This window comes from Peromyscus californicus, unplaced genomic scaffold, assembly GCF_007827085.1.
Source record: "Peromyscus californicus insignis strain IS unplaced genomic scaffold, ASM782708v3 Scaffold_13__1_contigs__length_99412109, whole genome shotgun sequence".
Classification (NCBI taxonomy): Eukaryota; Metazoa; Chordata; class Mammalia; order Rodentia; family Cricetidae; genus Peromyscus; species Peromyscus californicus.
Window position 1 is genome coordinate 86998873 of NW_026294424.1, and position 15864 is coordinate 87014736.

The 15864-nt window shown below is 42.7% G+C and overlaps 1 protein-coding gene across 2 annotated transcripts in view; it reads left to right on the top strand.

Moving 5' to 3' along the window:
* The window catches only part of Fras1 (Fraser extracellular matrix complex subunit 1), a 422683-nt gene that overhangs the window by 274138 nt on the left and 132681 nt on the right, over positions 1-15864 (top strand). For both annotated transcript variants that reach the window (XM_052735413.1, XM_052735414.1), the window contains exons 24-29: positions 2027-2167; positions 2800-2940; positions 4476-4616; positions 7436-7706; positions 12125-12209; positions 14893-15228. In XM_052735413.1, the coding sequence (XP_052591373.1) occupies positions 2027-2167; positions 2800-2940; positions 4476-4616; positions 7436-7706; positions 12125-12209; positions 14893-15228 (1115 nt within the window). The remainder of the gene's footprint in view (positions 1-2026; positions 2168-2799; positions 2941-4475; positions 4617-7435; positions 7707-12124; positions 12210-14892; positions 15229-15864) is intronic.

The window sequence follows — 15864 nt, forward strand, 5'->3', positions numbered from 1 at the left end:
ATGCTTAATGAAGTCAAGAGTTATGTCTGATTTGTTATCTCTCCTTAGCATACTCAAATGTGTAAAAACACCATGTATCCTTTCCTGGTTCATCAGTAGCTGGACTTCTTATGGCCAAGTTCAGCAGGGAAAGGACGGTGTTGGACTATTTTCCTTGTCTCCTCTTAGGCTAGCTTCTCTCTGTGTTTCCTTCTAACCCCCTGGTTCTGGCAGAGAAGGTCCAGCTCCAAACAGAGGTCAAATGCCTGTCATGTAAACCCGGGAAGCTCTCGCCCCCCCCCCCCCCCCCCCCCCCCCCCCCCCACACACACACTTTCCGTTCTAAGAATCTCGACTTGGTTGTCAGCTTAGGTGGTCTTCCATGTTCTCGACCGCAGGAGCTTTTCTGCTCTTTTCTAACCAGGGGCTGTCAGTTTGTGGTGGAAAAACCAAGATTCTTCCAGATCCTCCACCTTGTAAATGATTTCATAACTGTGCTGGTTTTCAAGGCTCTGTTTCTAGTCATTTTCCCTCAGGACCAATTCAACCAAATAAATGAAGGAGGTTAATTTTGTAAACCTTCAGAGCACATGTCCCGTCTTGCACGTGTACCTGCTACCTACAGACTGAGAAATACTGTGTGAAGGAATAGAGAGACGAGTCCTTCCAGCTTCATAGCTGGGTAGGAAAATGGGCTTGAGAGAGCCTTGAGCGGAAATATGGTCTCTGAGAAAAACAGTTACTCAACAAAGCTCTGTCAAGCTGCTAATGTATATTGGGCATTGTACTTGCCTAGTTATTATATATATTAAGTGAAGCCAGGAACCCGCGGATCCTAAGTGCATGCTGTACCACCGGGCCCCACCTCCAGCCTCTGTGCTGATCGTTTACGTTCATTATTTCATTTTGCCTCTCCAGTGGCCTTAGTAAATGGGTACTAGTGTATGTTTAATTCACGCTCCAATGAATTAAGGAAGATAGACAGGAAAATGCAGAGGAACCTCAGCAAAATGATCACTTAATAGACTTGCCCAACTTCAAAACTCACATACTTCACCAGGCTGTTCCCTGCCATCGCCCAGGTATGGAAGAGCAGCTGGAACATTACTTCTCAAACACGAGCTGTCCAACTGCATCAGTTTTTCCTGGGACATCAAAAATGCCAGCCACAAACACGATCATGATTATAACAGCAAGATCACCAATAAGAGAAGCAACATGCTTCCCAGGGCCCCAACCCTCAAGACTTCCAACCCAATAGATCCAAGGCTGAGCCTGATGAATAGTTTTAATAATGTCCCTGGACTGTTGAGGTTCACATCCAAGGCTGGCCTTCCTGCAGCACACGCTCTTTGATGCCAGAGTCTGCATGTCTCACTTTTATGTTCTCTGGAGGCAGTGAACTGTCCCTATAGGTGCTTGTTGAATGAAGGGACATTCAAACAGCTTGGTTCTGCCCTAGATCAGGTATTCAACTGTCCAACAATCCCCTTCTCTCTATAGAGTTCCTTTACACATCGTTTATTCTTTCTCTTATGCGGTCCGCATCAGATTTTAAGCAGGAAGAGGCACAAGTCTGGTGGCAGCGGTGGCAGCAGCATTCTTAGTTACGTCTGTGATATCTCTTTACCTCGTGAGCTCTGAGTATTTGGAGGAGGTCAGGATTAGGTCTGTGGGGCAACCTTGCTCCCTAGGGTAGGTTTGGCATAAAGAGCTGGGATGGCATGAGGCTGAAGTGTGCCCCTGGAATAAGGCCAAGTTGCTCTGACTCTTCAGCAGGAGCCCTGTTGACAAGCAGGCTCTGCACAGGCTTGGACTGCTCCTTGTACATGCCCGTGTCTGACATAATTAGGAAACGCTAAACCTCAGAGAAGCATTTAGACGTCTACAAGTCAGGGCTCTGTTACAGCTCGCTTATCTGCTTATCTGCCATCTTGTGCTGTCCTCACGTTACCTCTCATGGCCACAGACCGTGGCCTCCTAAATGGGTTGCTGGGACTAACGAAGGACGGAAAGGAAGCCGATCTAATGTAGGCTTTCTTTCTAGAGTGTGACTGGAGTTGCAATGCCTGTAGTGGGCCTCTTCGAACAGACTGCCTGCAATGCATGGATGGCTATGTTCTCCAAGACGGTGTGTGCATGGAGCAGTGCTCACCGGAGTACTACCGTGACTCGGGCTTCTGCAAGCGTAAGTATCTACGATTTCTATGGAGCCCATGGCTAATTTTCATTTGGCCCTTCTGCTAGTCCTGGCTTCCTTCCTCAGGGCTATCTTTGTTATCAGTGACAAGTTCCTTTTCCTTCACCCACACCCTAGTAGACATATGCTCAAATCTGATGTCAGTATGACAACCATGGAGTTATACACCCACACAAACATATTTATGTCAGCTCTTAATTTCAATTTCCTTTAACATTTAACAACCCTGTTCTCTAGATAGAAAACTTTGTATACCTAGGAATTTGAACCAATGGAAAGACTGATAAATAATTATAATAGAAATGAATATTTGCCAATCACTTTAGTGTTTATCTAGCGTTTTCCATTATGTGATCCAAAACGCCCTTGGAGGAGTTTGGGACAATGTTTTCACTTCGGTTATGTAGGAAGAACATGGAGGTTTGTAGAGGTAGAGTGCCTAGTTCCGAGTCCTCCACTGAGAGTTGTAGCAGTTGCAACCAGGAGCCGGGGTCCCTCGCTCCTCCTGGAGTGCTTTGCCTAGTGTAAGGGTCTTATTGCTACCTGACCCTTGCCATAAATGCCCAGAGCCTACTTGGAAAAGTACGTGGATTCCTGTTGACTTAGCTTTTATCTTTCAGGCTGCAATAACCACTGTCTCCAGTGCCAAGGTCCCCATGAATGCACACGCTGTGAAGAGCCATTCCTCCTCTCCCAAGCCCAGTGTGTCCAAGAATGTGGGAGAGGATACTTTGCAGACCATGCAAGACACAAATGCATAGGTAACTTGAGTCTTTGCTGAGTGCTTTGGGAAGAACTCAGGGAAGCCAGTAAGTCACATGCGCTGATTCTCGGGTAACCATGAGCATCTAACATAGACTCAGGATAAAGGTCAGGGAGCCTGGTCTAAGTAATTGATAGCTTCCCATGTATGTCTGCCAAGTGCTGGTTAAACAGGATACAGGAATACAGCCCAATAATTCTCTCACAGGAATCAATATTGTTCCTAAAGGTCTTTGTGGGAATGAGGCCAACGCTTTATGGAATGCAAAGCTTATATTGAATGGCTGTGAAGCACCCATTAAGAGTGGATCAGCCATATTGATATGGGCATAGAATTTTCAGCATGTAGGCTAAATCATTCATGACCCCAATATTGATATTATAGCTTTAAAGAATAGGATTTAGGCAGTAATTTAGTGAGAAATACTGGAGCTGTTATTATTAAACTGAAGTTAAACCCAAAGTCTTAACCTTCTTGTTGTATGGGGTCATCCAAGAAAAAATTTCCATTTGCTTTCATTTCTATTGAGACCTGTTGCCCAGTGCACCCACTAGAAAGGATACTTGGTGTTTAATAATAATGCCATTAAGAAGCACAAGTAACTTGAGTCTTTGCTGAGTGCTTTGGGAAGAACTCATTGAGTTTTACATTTCTCTGCATTTTCTTCATCTGTAATATCTCCTTTAATATGCACAATGACTTGGTGAAATATGATCGACAGTAAGAATCCTGTTTTACAAGCGTAAAAACAAAAGAGACTTTGAAATGTTAAACCCTAGATTTTCTGATTCCAGTCCAGGGGACCCTTTACATTGTCCTGTATAGCTTCACCGTAATAAATCCCAGCTAAGGAAGCAGGACAATTAGGCATGAAGCACTCTGTCTTCTCAAAGGTTATTAACTTGATCCAAAGAAGAAGCCCTATGGCTCTCTCAGTAGCTAGCTCTCTGGATGCGGTTAATACTACCGTCACCATTCTCACTCTGCAGCGACAGAGCTATTATAGTAGCAGTCACAGGAAGAGTGAAGAGTGGTGTGTAGTAGAACAGTTGGGCCCTTCCGGTGTTCCTGGCCCTTCAGATTTTAGTGCTTGTAATCCCCAACTCTTGTCCGTATTAGGTCCTTTTTCTACTCTCTTTGTCAGGACAAGAACATTGCAGCCCAGACTGTAAAAGACTCTTGTCCAGGGTCACAGCTGGTAAGAGGTAGAGAAGGAATGATACCACCAGAGGAGCCTATGCTCTTAGTCTCTCTAAACACCGCCTCTTACAAGCCAGTAAGCCTTTTAGAACATCTGTCCATATGCGGTGTTCTTTAGATGACGTTGTATAAATTGAGTGGTGGACCTCGCGATCCCATTTCCTCCTGCTGGGAGATCGGCTCCCTACGAATATCAACAGGGAAACTGCATGCTGTTTTGTTGCATGGAGGGGGGCATTTATTTGTGCTTTAGCTCTTCTGGTCGCTGTCCCTGTGTGGTCCTCCCAGGGGGTGTGCCTCAGCTGGGCCTTACATGTGTTTTCTGCTTGGCAGTCTGTCCTCGGGGATGCTTGCGATGCAGCCACAGAGATCGCTGTCACTTATGTGGCCCTGGCTTCTTTCTGAAGAGCGGCCTTTGCATGCCCATCTGTGTCCCCGGTTTCTCTGGCCACCCATCGAATGAGAGCTGCGCTGGTAAGTTCATCTCTGCTGGTTATCTGGTGATGTTAGCAGTCATTTCTCTATGCAAATGATGGGTCTCCAGATATGGCTGACACCTGTTCTGTGAAACTCAGCATTCCTGTGGGGTGGAAACCCCTGGTGCTACCTAAGGCGCTATTTGTAACACATAGGTAATAAGGAAAACCTAACTCCTAGTTTCTTTGATCCTGGGATAAAAGAAGTGATCTGCACCTTAAAAGTCATAACTATCAGAGAAGAAATTTGGTGTAAGCTTAGATGTGTTCTTGAATTGCTGCCATGCTTTAGGGAATCATGTATATATTACATGTCTAATGCATCGTTTGTGTTCATGGGAACTTGTTTAGCTAATTCTGCCAAGGTACAGTGGTGCATCTTTTATGCACACAGTGGAGAGAGGTTCTAAATGAATAGTGTGAGGAGACTGCTCCATCAACTGCAGGTGTTTGAAGTCAGTCGATTGGAAGGTGCTCTATTGAAACGGTCTGTCCCAACACAGAACAGACATCTCACTTTAAAGGCAAAGAGACATGAATTTAAATTCAGACCAGTTTTGAACGCTGTAAGATTTTTAGGCATATAAAGCTTGAGGGTTGTACCATGGCCTAGAGTTCTCTGGGGTGTTTTTTTTTTTTTTTTTTTTTTTGACAGTACTGAGGATTGACTCTAGGGTATTATGCATGCTAGGCTAGTTCTACCCTTGAGCCACAACCCCAGCACTGACACAGGACATTTTTTAATACTGACAGCCAAACACATATCTGTCTCCACAGTTTTGATCTCCAAAGATATTAGAGGTTTTAAAAATAAAATTAGTATATCTCTGGCCTCCTTGATGGGAATCTTCCTGGGACCTTCAAGTGCTTGTGAGTCAGCTAAAGCCTCTTGGGATACCATACACGTCAACTTGTGAAAATGGATTTCACTTTCATTAGAATAACTTTATGTAGAAGTCACCCTTATGAAACTTGGTGTTCCCAAGTTGTCCTCTGTGACCTAATTGTAGAAGGGAGCAAACACTGCCAGATAAAGACCTTGACAAAATACCTTACAGTAGAAAAGATGAGTTCTACGTCACTGTTGAAGACCCTACTCCATCAGATGTTTCATGTGGACAGAGACAATCAAAATTTGATGACACTGTGTATGTACTTCCCGGGAATTCTGACTCTGAACCTTTTCTCTATGGATTAACTGGGACTCTTCTAGGGATGGTGTCAGACAACTGTCTCTTTGCTCACTCTCGATGGATCTGATGTGACAAGTGTGTCAGGGAAAGACTGTGGTTTTCAAACCTGCCAGGTCATTAGCATTGCCTGGAGAGTCTATGAAATTAATGAGATCCATCTCAGAACATCTATTTCAGAATCTTCAGCAGTTCAGCCCAAGTGTGTCTCTATTATTATAAAATATCCCTATATGAATCCTTATTCGAGTTATTAAGGCATAACCTATACAAAAAAAATCTATCCTTTAAATTATATTACCTAGTGATTTTCTTTAGTATATTCACAAAGTTGTGTGACAGTCCTTAATATCTAATTCCAGAACATTTTCATCAGCCTAAAAGGGAACTTCATAACCTTTAGCAGTCTCAGTCCGTTTCCCTTCACTCCGGCCTCTGGCAATCACTAATTTACTTCCTGTCTTTGTAGATTTGCCTACTCTAGACATCTCCCATCAATAGACTCACACAGTACATAGCCTTTCATGTCTGGCTTCCACGTCCGGCCTCACATCAGAGTGTGTCCATGTTATAGCCTGCATCAGTAGAGCTTTCCTTTCCAGTTTTATGGCTACTATAACTACATTTTCTGAATACACCACATTCTTCTGATCTATTTACTTCTTTGCCTCTGTTTCTGTTTGGTTTAGTACTGGATAGTGAACCCGTACACGGTAGGCAGGCACTGCCACGGAGCCACACACACAGCCTTTCTTTATCTTTCCACCAACTGTTTCTTCAATTTGACTGTTTTGAGTGGGGTTATTATGAACATCCACAGGCAAATCTTTGTTTTTATTCTTATATTTCTCCATGGCATCTACCAGTAGTGTTGTTGGGGCACATGATAACGCTATTTTATTTGAGGAACTGACTAGATTTCCAATTTATTGTGCTATTTTACATACTTATCAGCATTGTGTGAGGATTCTATTTTCTTCACATCTTGCCAACAATTATTATTGTCTGTCCTAAGAGAGGTGAAGTGCCATATAGTTGTGGTTTTGATTTTCATTCTGGCGACTAATGTTGGGTACCTGTTTGTGTGATTATTGGCCTTTTGTGTGTAGATCTTCAGAGAAAAGCTTATTCCATTCCTTATGCATTTTTAGCTTGTCCTACATTGTTGAGATATAAAAACCTGTTATGTGTTCTGCATATAAGTCTTTTTCCCCTCAGATTAAAGATTTGCATTTCCTCCCATTCTGGAGGTTGTCTTTTTATGTTGGTGTTTTGAAATACAAATGTTTTTAATTTTAACGATGCCAATTAATTTATTTATTTTTTGTTTGTATCTTATACTATTTTTGCTGTACCCAAACAATAATTGCTAGCTTATTTTTTTAATTTGTTTCTAAATTATCTTCCAACAAGTATGCAATCTAACTCTTCCATCTAAGCTCTAGTTATCCTCATGTGCATCCAGATCAGAATCCTTGGGGTAGAAGAATGCTGATGTTGTAGAATAGCCTAGATCTACTCTGTATACTTCATAATTAGCAGTAAAGGCCCCTTTCTTTAAAATAAATACCTAGAATCCAATTAATGACTATGACAAGTCTGACCTTTAGGTTCATACATTTTCCAGACAAAATGTACACTCCAAGTCTGCACGTGAATGGCTCCTTGACCCTTGGAATTGGTTCAATGAAGCCACTGGACTTTTCTCTCCTGAACATCCAACACCAGGATGGCAGAGTGGAAGATCTTCTGTTCCACGTTGTGAGCACGCCCACCAATGGTCAGCTGCTGCTCTCAAGGAATGGCAAAGAGGTCCAGCTGGAAAAGGCTGGCCATTTTAGCTGGACAGATGTGAATGACAAGAAAGTGCGCTTTGCACACAGCAGAGAGAAGCTCAGGTGAGCTAAACTGCCCTTCGCCTGTTATCTGCTCCCATCCTCTCTCAGCCTGTCCACCCCCAACCTCTTTCTTAATAACATCCCTTCCCAACGGGAAAGATCGATACTCCACAAATGCTTCCAGCTGCCTGTCATCCTCCCCCTGTAATTGCTCTGAGCACAAGCTTCTGTTTGAGGCATTTTCATTTTATCACATAATTATGGGTAATTCTCTGATGTGACAGGAAAATTCTGAGTATAATTACCCAGGTTTTTGGCCCCACAGAAGCAAAACGTGTTATATAGCCAGATGCTGGAGTTGCTTCCTCCACATGAGGGCAACTCTAGAGAGCCATGGGCAGGTAAAGGATGGAAGACTGGCATGTCAGGGTGTTCTTGGGCACCTAGAATTTGGGAAGAAAGCTTAGAGTCATACTTAACTTTTTGTTATCCATTTTATGAGATTAATTGTGTCTAATTTCTAAGCGTGATCCAGTTTCCCCTGGTACTACTTACATTTCTGGCTGTCTTCCCTACCCCGGCTGACATATGCTTCTGGAATGCAATTGAACATTAACAAGAACCCAGGCAAATATAACGTTTTAATTAGCAGAGTAAATCCACAGAAACCACCAATGAAGATTAGCCTGTGTTCTCTGTCACCCTGCTCTGTCTCCCACAGACTGAGTGCGAACAAGGGACTGAAGCCCATGAAGCAGGGATAAGGATACACATCTGAATATTTCCTACTGCCATCTCTAAACATGGGGGTTTCTCCTACTGCTTTTATTGATTGATTGGTTGAGATTTAGGCTAAAAGATATGTAGGAAGAAAAAAGACGGCAGTTTTCCGATCATCGCTCAGGGCTGATGATTTCAGCAATCTGCACAGATCATATCATAGGAGCAAGAACAACCAACATTTATTGAGTGCTCAAGTTGAGCCAGGAATTATGTTAAGCACTCCATAGGTAAATTGTGTTCCCACTCTACAGCCTGGAGAGTATGAGTGTAAGTACAGACAGAGCTGGTCCTCCAAGCAAACACTCTCCAGCTCCCCAGACCACGCCTTTAGCTATGATGATTCTGCCTCCCTAGCATTCTAGTAATAACAAACATGCTCCCATCCTTGAGGGGTGGAGATTACTGTACAGCAAGCTCACACTGCTCTGGAGTGTTTCGTGCCATCCAGGCCCTCCCCCAAATCCTTCTCCACCACCTGGGCTTGTTTTGGTTGAAAGTATAAGTATAGTTCTTAAGTATCTGCATCTCGCCCCCTCCCCACACCGTCTCTCTCTCACACACATGCATATGCACACAAGTATGTGCACACACAGTACCACACTCACAGAGCTATACAAGCTCTGAATCTGGAGCCATTTGCCTTGAAGTCATTTGTGGAAAAATGCAAAGTACCATAGACATCTGAAGCTAACCATCTTGTCTACTTAACTTTTTCCACACGTCACCCAATTTCTTGCAGACTTAGCTTTGCACTCTTAAATGGGATAAAACTCAGCAGTTTAGGGATTTAGTTCTTGCAGTACTCTTTCTTGGGACATCCCTTTTAATATTGTATTTTCTTTATCTAAAAAACAAACAAATGAAATGACAAAAATAGTAGAACAAGATTGGGAGAGATGCATAAAACATAAAATCGTTTGTCTCTCAATGAAACAAAGAGAGTCAATTTGATGTACACGTGTGTTTCTTTATGCTTTCATCAAAGCTCTGGCCATGATGAAGATAACAATTCTTGAGACTTGAGTTTCTTTGGGCTTAGACTGCTCTTGGGTAGTAAGAGCCAATGGATAAATATAGCCAGAGCAGCTGTGACAGACGGAGATGTGGAGGCTCTTAGTGGGACTTCAGTGCCACCAAACTTCATTTCCTCCTGGTTCTGTTGGTCATACTGTCTGGACGCTTAGAGGGGGACTGGGGAGGGGTAGAATTGAAATGGGACAGAAAATGAAGGGAGGAAGAACTGGGAGGAAGAGCAGGAAGGTCTCTGATGCTTGGTACACTGAGCTAGAATTCCCAGTCAGTGAAATTCTGTTTTAAAGTTCTGTTCCACGAGCATAAACAAATGTGTACAATGTTGTTGCTGCAATCATAGTCCAGATAGAAAATAGTTCCAACCCTACTCTGGTCTCATAAAAAAAAAAAAAAAAGTTATTCCCTTCATCCCAGTCTCTGGCAACTGTGACCTGTTTTGGTTTTTATTTTCTTTTATTTATTTATTTATTTATTTGCCTCTATGGTTTTACCCTTTCTCAAATGTCATGTGACTGGAAACACAGCATGTAATGTTTAGTTTCTGCAGTTGCTTTCTGGATCTACCCACATACAGTTCCAAGAGTACCTTTCTCACATTTCACCTGTCAGCAGTGAGCTGCACTTGCCTTGTCGGGGGAGACAACTCTGCCTTCCCTCCTAACAGGGTCTGAAGCTATTAGATGTCTAGGGTAGGAAGTCAACCCATAACAGACTGAGCCCTCACCGGGTCTTTTTGGTTATAAGTACTAGAATCAATTTTGACTAAGCAAAATAAATAGTAAGACTTCCTAACATTGCAGAGGTGACTCATACCTCAAGAGCATTTGCTCCCAGGTAAGTTCAGGAGCTAGAACTGAGAAATGGAAGTAGGACTCAGTTCTTGTTCCATGTCTGCTCATAGGTGTCGTTCACCCCATTTCTACAGATGGGCTTGTTCCACATTCTCATCAACATACGAGTTGATGATTAGCCACAGTCAAATGGTCAGACTGCCTCTTGGCTAACAGACCACTCCCAATTTTTCAGAGATGGCCCAGCCATCTCTTCTTAGGAGTATCCACAGTGAATGGGTGTAGGAGAGGGTAGGGAGCTAGAAATGGCATCATGTAGCCCAGTACTTCAAACATTGTTGGGGCTCACCCACAAGAATTTGAAAGAAGTGTGGGGAGGGATTTGTTAATATATATAATGGAGTTTTTTGTCTGAATCTGTCAAATGTTGGTGGATTAGACATTGTTAATGTAATTGTTGACTGTATACATTGTATATACTTATTGGATAGTTTTTCTTGTATTAGTTATTAGCTTTTATAATTTTAGACAAAAAAGGGGAAATGTGGTGGTGTTATGTTCTCCAAAATATTGTGCACCCAAATAAACTTATCTGGGGTCAGAGAACAGAACAGCCACTAGACATAGAGGCCAAAAAATGGTGGCACTCACGCCTTTAATCCTATCACTTGGGAGGCAGAGATCCATCCGGATTTCTGTGAGTTCAAGGCCACACTAGAAGCAGCTAGTCATGGTGACTCATGCTTTTAATCCCAGGAAGTGATAGCAGAAAGCAGAAAGGTATATAAGGCATGAAAAACAGGAACTAGAGCTGGTTAAGCTTTTAGGCTTTTAGCAGCAGTCAGCTGAGACCTATTTGGATGAAGACACAGAGGTTTCCAGTCTGAGGAAACAGAATCAGCTGAGGAATTGGCAAGGTGAGGAAGCTGTGGCTTGTTCTGCTTCTCTGATCTTCCAGCATTCACCCCAATATCTGGCTTCAGGTCTGATTTTATTAATAAGACCTTTTAAGATTCATGCTACAGGGATTGCTGGACTAAGGGTGTCATTGAAAGCTGGTGGAGCTATAGGATTCCTTTCCATTCTTCAATTTAATCATTCTCTAACTTGTTTAACCACTATTGAACCAATCTAGCCCAACAAGTAATTTTGTGTGTGTGTGTGTGTGTGTGTGTGTGTGTGTGTGTGTGTGTGTGTCTGTGTGTCTGTGTCTGTGTATGTCTGTGTGTGTGTGTGTCTGTGTACGTCTGTGTGGGTGTGTCTGTGTTCATCTTTAAAAAATATGAAACAAAGCAGTTGTGTTGTTCTGTTTTGTTTTGTTTTGAGACAGGATTTCTCTGTGTGGCCCTGAGTGTTCTGGAATTATCCATCTGGCTCTGTCTTACTAATATTGGTGGGATTAAAGGCATTCATCACCATGCCCAGCTCAGTTGCGTTATTTTTATGTTACTATGAGTCCTCAGAACACAAAGTATTTTCAAAAGTGTGTTATTTCTGTGTGCATATGTGTATGTGAGGGATGTGAGTATGAATGATTTCAGGGACTTGTATGTCATGGCACACATATGGAGGTCACAGGATGACTTTCAAAGTCAATTCTCTCCTTCTTCCACGTGATTCGAGGAACTGAGGTCATCAGGCTTGCACAGCAGATGCTTTTACCCACTGAACCACCCAGCCAGCCCCATGAGGAGTGTTTTGAACTGGTTTCACCTTTGGTACTTTCTGTTTACAATGCAGATAATGTGTGACTGTAATGATTTGATCTAAATTGTTGTGGGAATACAGCTTGAAAATATTTTAATCCTTTTTCTTCCTAAAAACTAATGGAATAATCATGTTCTCTCATTTCTTCCTTGGGGACTTCCTTAGGAAAGGCTACTTTTCCTTGAAAGTTAGTGACCAGCAATTCTTCTCGGAGCCACAGCTGATCAGCATAGAAGCATTTTCAACTCAGGTAATAAAAGTGCCCAACAACGTACAAGTTGACATCCCCAATGGTCCTCCAGGACAATGCCAGAGCTCCTGAAACTTCAACACAAATGATTGAGCTGAGCTGATGCTCTCCTGGCTTTCCCACAGAATGCCACTTGATTCATTTTTAGTTCTTTGGATAATAGCATTGACAATAATAATTTCTCCTCGTGCCTCTGGCCCTGTGTGTGTATTTCACATGATGCTGAGCTGAATTGCATGCCGATCCTGTGAAATAGTGTCCCCTGTTTACAGAGGAGAAAACTAAGGGACCGGAGATTAGCTCATTCTTCTGAAATGAGCTAGCTGATAAAAGCCAAGGTTTGTGTCTGGAGAGCTGGCGTCACAGTCTGGGTTCTAGACTGTGCGAGGTTGGCCCCTTGATGAACTGAAACGGCTCCAGTTGTGTTTACCTTGTTCTTGGGCAGTCGATTTTCTCTCCGTAGACCCTCCCAGGGCTATCATAGTTACAGTACTTAGAGCATCCTATTAGGAATCTGCTTCAGTGAAGTGTCAATTGTGGTCAAGAGCCAAACACAGACCCAAGGAAATCATTGGAGAGGCAAGGAAATTCAAGAACATGGCCCTTGACATTCATGTCTCCTCACTACCCCAAGAAGTTGTACTCCCAGGTCATAATCCATACAGAGCTTTGAGCACTAGACTAGAGGGAGTGAACAGGTGAAATGTGCAAAAAGAATAAACACACACACACACACACACACACACACACACACTCATAGCTATAGAATGCTCACTTGGGGCACTGTGATTAGTCTGAGGATATTCTAGTTTTGCATATTTATCTCTGTGCACTGAACAGCAAGGGGATGAGAAAGATACCATCTTCAGAAACAGGATACCAAACACCACAACCTCATGTCTTCAGTCCCAAAGTAAAGCCATAGACCACGAGTAATAGCGTAAGCCTAAGGCAGAAGAAACTGCCATGTGACAATGATACCTGCCTCAGCTCTTCTTAATGACACTGTCACATCAGAGGTGACATCACTGATGAGAGATTAGAAACTGGCCCTAAGGTAAGTGTATAAATCCTACTTTAATTAAAGCTAACAATATAACTCTGTAAACATGGTCCAGTCTTGAGACTCAGTGGCTTAGACGTTCCTTAGTTCCTAAACTCAGATGTCTTGGTTTTGCTTTTTGTGTCTGGGCATAATACAGTTTGGCCAATGAAAGATCTGGGGTAGATATTGACCGACAACCTTCTACTATGAGATGGTGTGTTCCCACAGTTTCCTGGGTTTTGTCTGTTTCTCCACAGTCAAGTAAACAAACAACAATGGCATATTTCAGTTTTATTTATTATATGATGCACTCTTATCAATTTAACTTTTTGAAGATGGAATTTTAGAAGGAAGTTTAACTTCTTTTAGTTATTTTAAGTGTGTGTAATATTTAGCTGTCATCTTGACCGTGAGATTTTCTCTTGTAAGTTGGTTTGGTATGTTCTGTTTGTAGATTATATATATATATATATATATATATATATATATATATATATATATATATATCATCCTTGACCTTTCCTTTTTCAGACTGTGAGGGTCTATTCATTTCTCTGCATAGGCTCACACACAGTGTGAGAGTTCTCACCTGGGAATCTTGAGTAGCTGCGCAGTAGTGTGATTATTATAGTGATGGATTAGTTACATATTATGATGATAGATGATTGTGACTTCTAGGAGGCTGGGAGTGGGGTGCTTGTGTAATTTTAAGAGTCATTGGGTTGCAGAAGGCAGTGTGTTGAGGAAAATCCTAGACAGTTCAACTTCAAACATAAAAGCTAAGATAGCATTTTCCTTGACTTCTGCCCCCCATCTCTCTTACTCTCCCTCTCCCTCCTTCCCTCTCTCTTTCCCCCCTACCTTCCTCTTCCCCTGGCCCTCCCTCCTGATGTGTGCGTGAGTATGTGTATGTGTATGTCTGTGTGCTCTACGATAGTTCATTAACTTTTATCTCTGAAGAGGAATATTTATCTGCTTCCTAAGGTAACAGGAACAACTTGATAATTCTTAGGAAGACATATTAACTTTGCTGTGTTAGCGGCGTGACATGAATTAGGTGGTTGTCTTACCAGGCCACGGTCTTGGATCTTGTATGGCTTTATAAGCTGAATTGGGGTGGGGCTCTGCCAAGATATGGATCCAAGTGGAAGAATGTTACCAAGAGGGACTGGTAATATCATGGATTCAGAGAATGGACTTATGCCACTGTGTTGGCTTGTTTCGGCATGGCCTAGAGTGAAGCGTTGGCCTCCCAAAGCTCTGAATTACTTACCTCCTGGATTCAGACATGTGATTGTGTTTCCTAACATCTGAGCTGTGTTCTCCTGCAAGTGCAGGGGGTGTGGTACAATCCAAGATGGCTGAGACATTTAGAAACCCAGAAGCAAGTAGCACTTGCAGATGGCATTGTATCAAAACTCTGGTTTTTAAGTAGCTTGAGAAACCTCTAAAATCCAGAGACACAAAATAACTCCAGTCACTGTGGCCACCACACTCCTGACAAGTAATTTTTTTCATGGAATAGGTTGGCACATCCATGATTTTCTTAAAGCAGTTTAATCAAGTTAGATACACTGCTGTCTTGTCCTGCGTCAACTGTTAAATGGCTCTTCTTCCCACTTTCCTTCCACTCCACAGGCCCCATATGTGCTGAGAAATGAGGTTCTCCACATCAGCAAAGGAGAACAGGCAGCCATCACCACCCAGCTGCTTGACATCCGGGATGATGACAACCCACAGGATGTGGTCATGAATGTCCTTGATCCTCCACGTCATGGCCAATTGCTCCAAACACTTCCAGCCCCTGCAGCCGCTGCAGCCCCTGTCTATGAGTTCCATCTGGATGAACTCTCCAGGGGCCTCCTCCTCTATGCTCATGATGGCTCAGACAGCACATCTGATGTTGTAGTCTTGCAGGTCAATGATGGACACTCCTTCCAAAATATACTGTTTCATGTGAAGAATGTGCCCAAGGTAGGTGTCATCCCTAGGGCTACGGTTTCCTTGTGTCTGCCTGTGGAGGTTTACTCTTGGGACTATTTGGGTAATGCTCGTAAAGTTAGGCTATGATGAAGTACTCATTTCTTTGTTCCAGCAATCTATTGTATAGGTGCTTATTAAGTATCTCATATATAAGGTCAGAGTGGTTTAATAGGTCCACTGTTGATCTGAAAGGATTCTCCATTGGCCTGCAACCATAAAACTGTGTTATCATTCTTCCTCCCATCTCCTGCTTGACCGTGATCACGGGGATCAAGGCATCTCTGCTTATGTGTGGCCTTCCACAGCTTATGAAATGAGAAACTCGCTGTCTAGCTATTGGAATTAATGAAAAGTTCAAACATTCTGTTAGCCAAGCTGAAATAAGATGAAAGAACGCAAAGAGACTGTTGGTAACCACAGGAGTTGTCATGAGCGGCAGGGACATGCTTCTGATTCTGAGTCTCTGACATGCCACCTTGGTACGTTTTTTGCCATGTCCGTGAGCACCTGTGGCATTAGCTGCTTAACATTTATTAATGTTTTTCATTTAGTCACCTTACTTCTTTTATGATGGTCTCATCCTAACAATAATACTGGTAAAACCATGGGCTTCATGTGGAATTATAC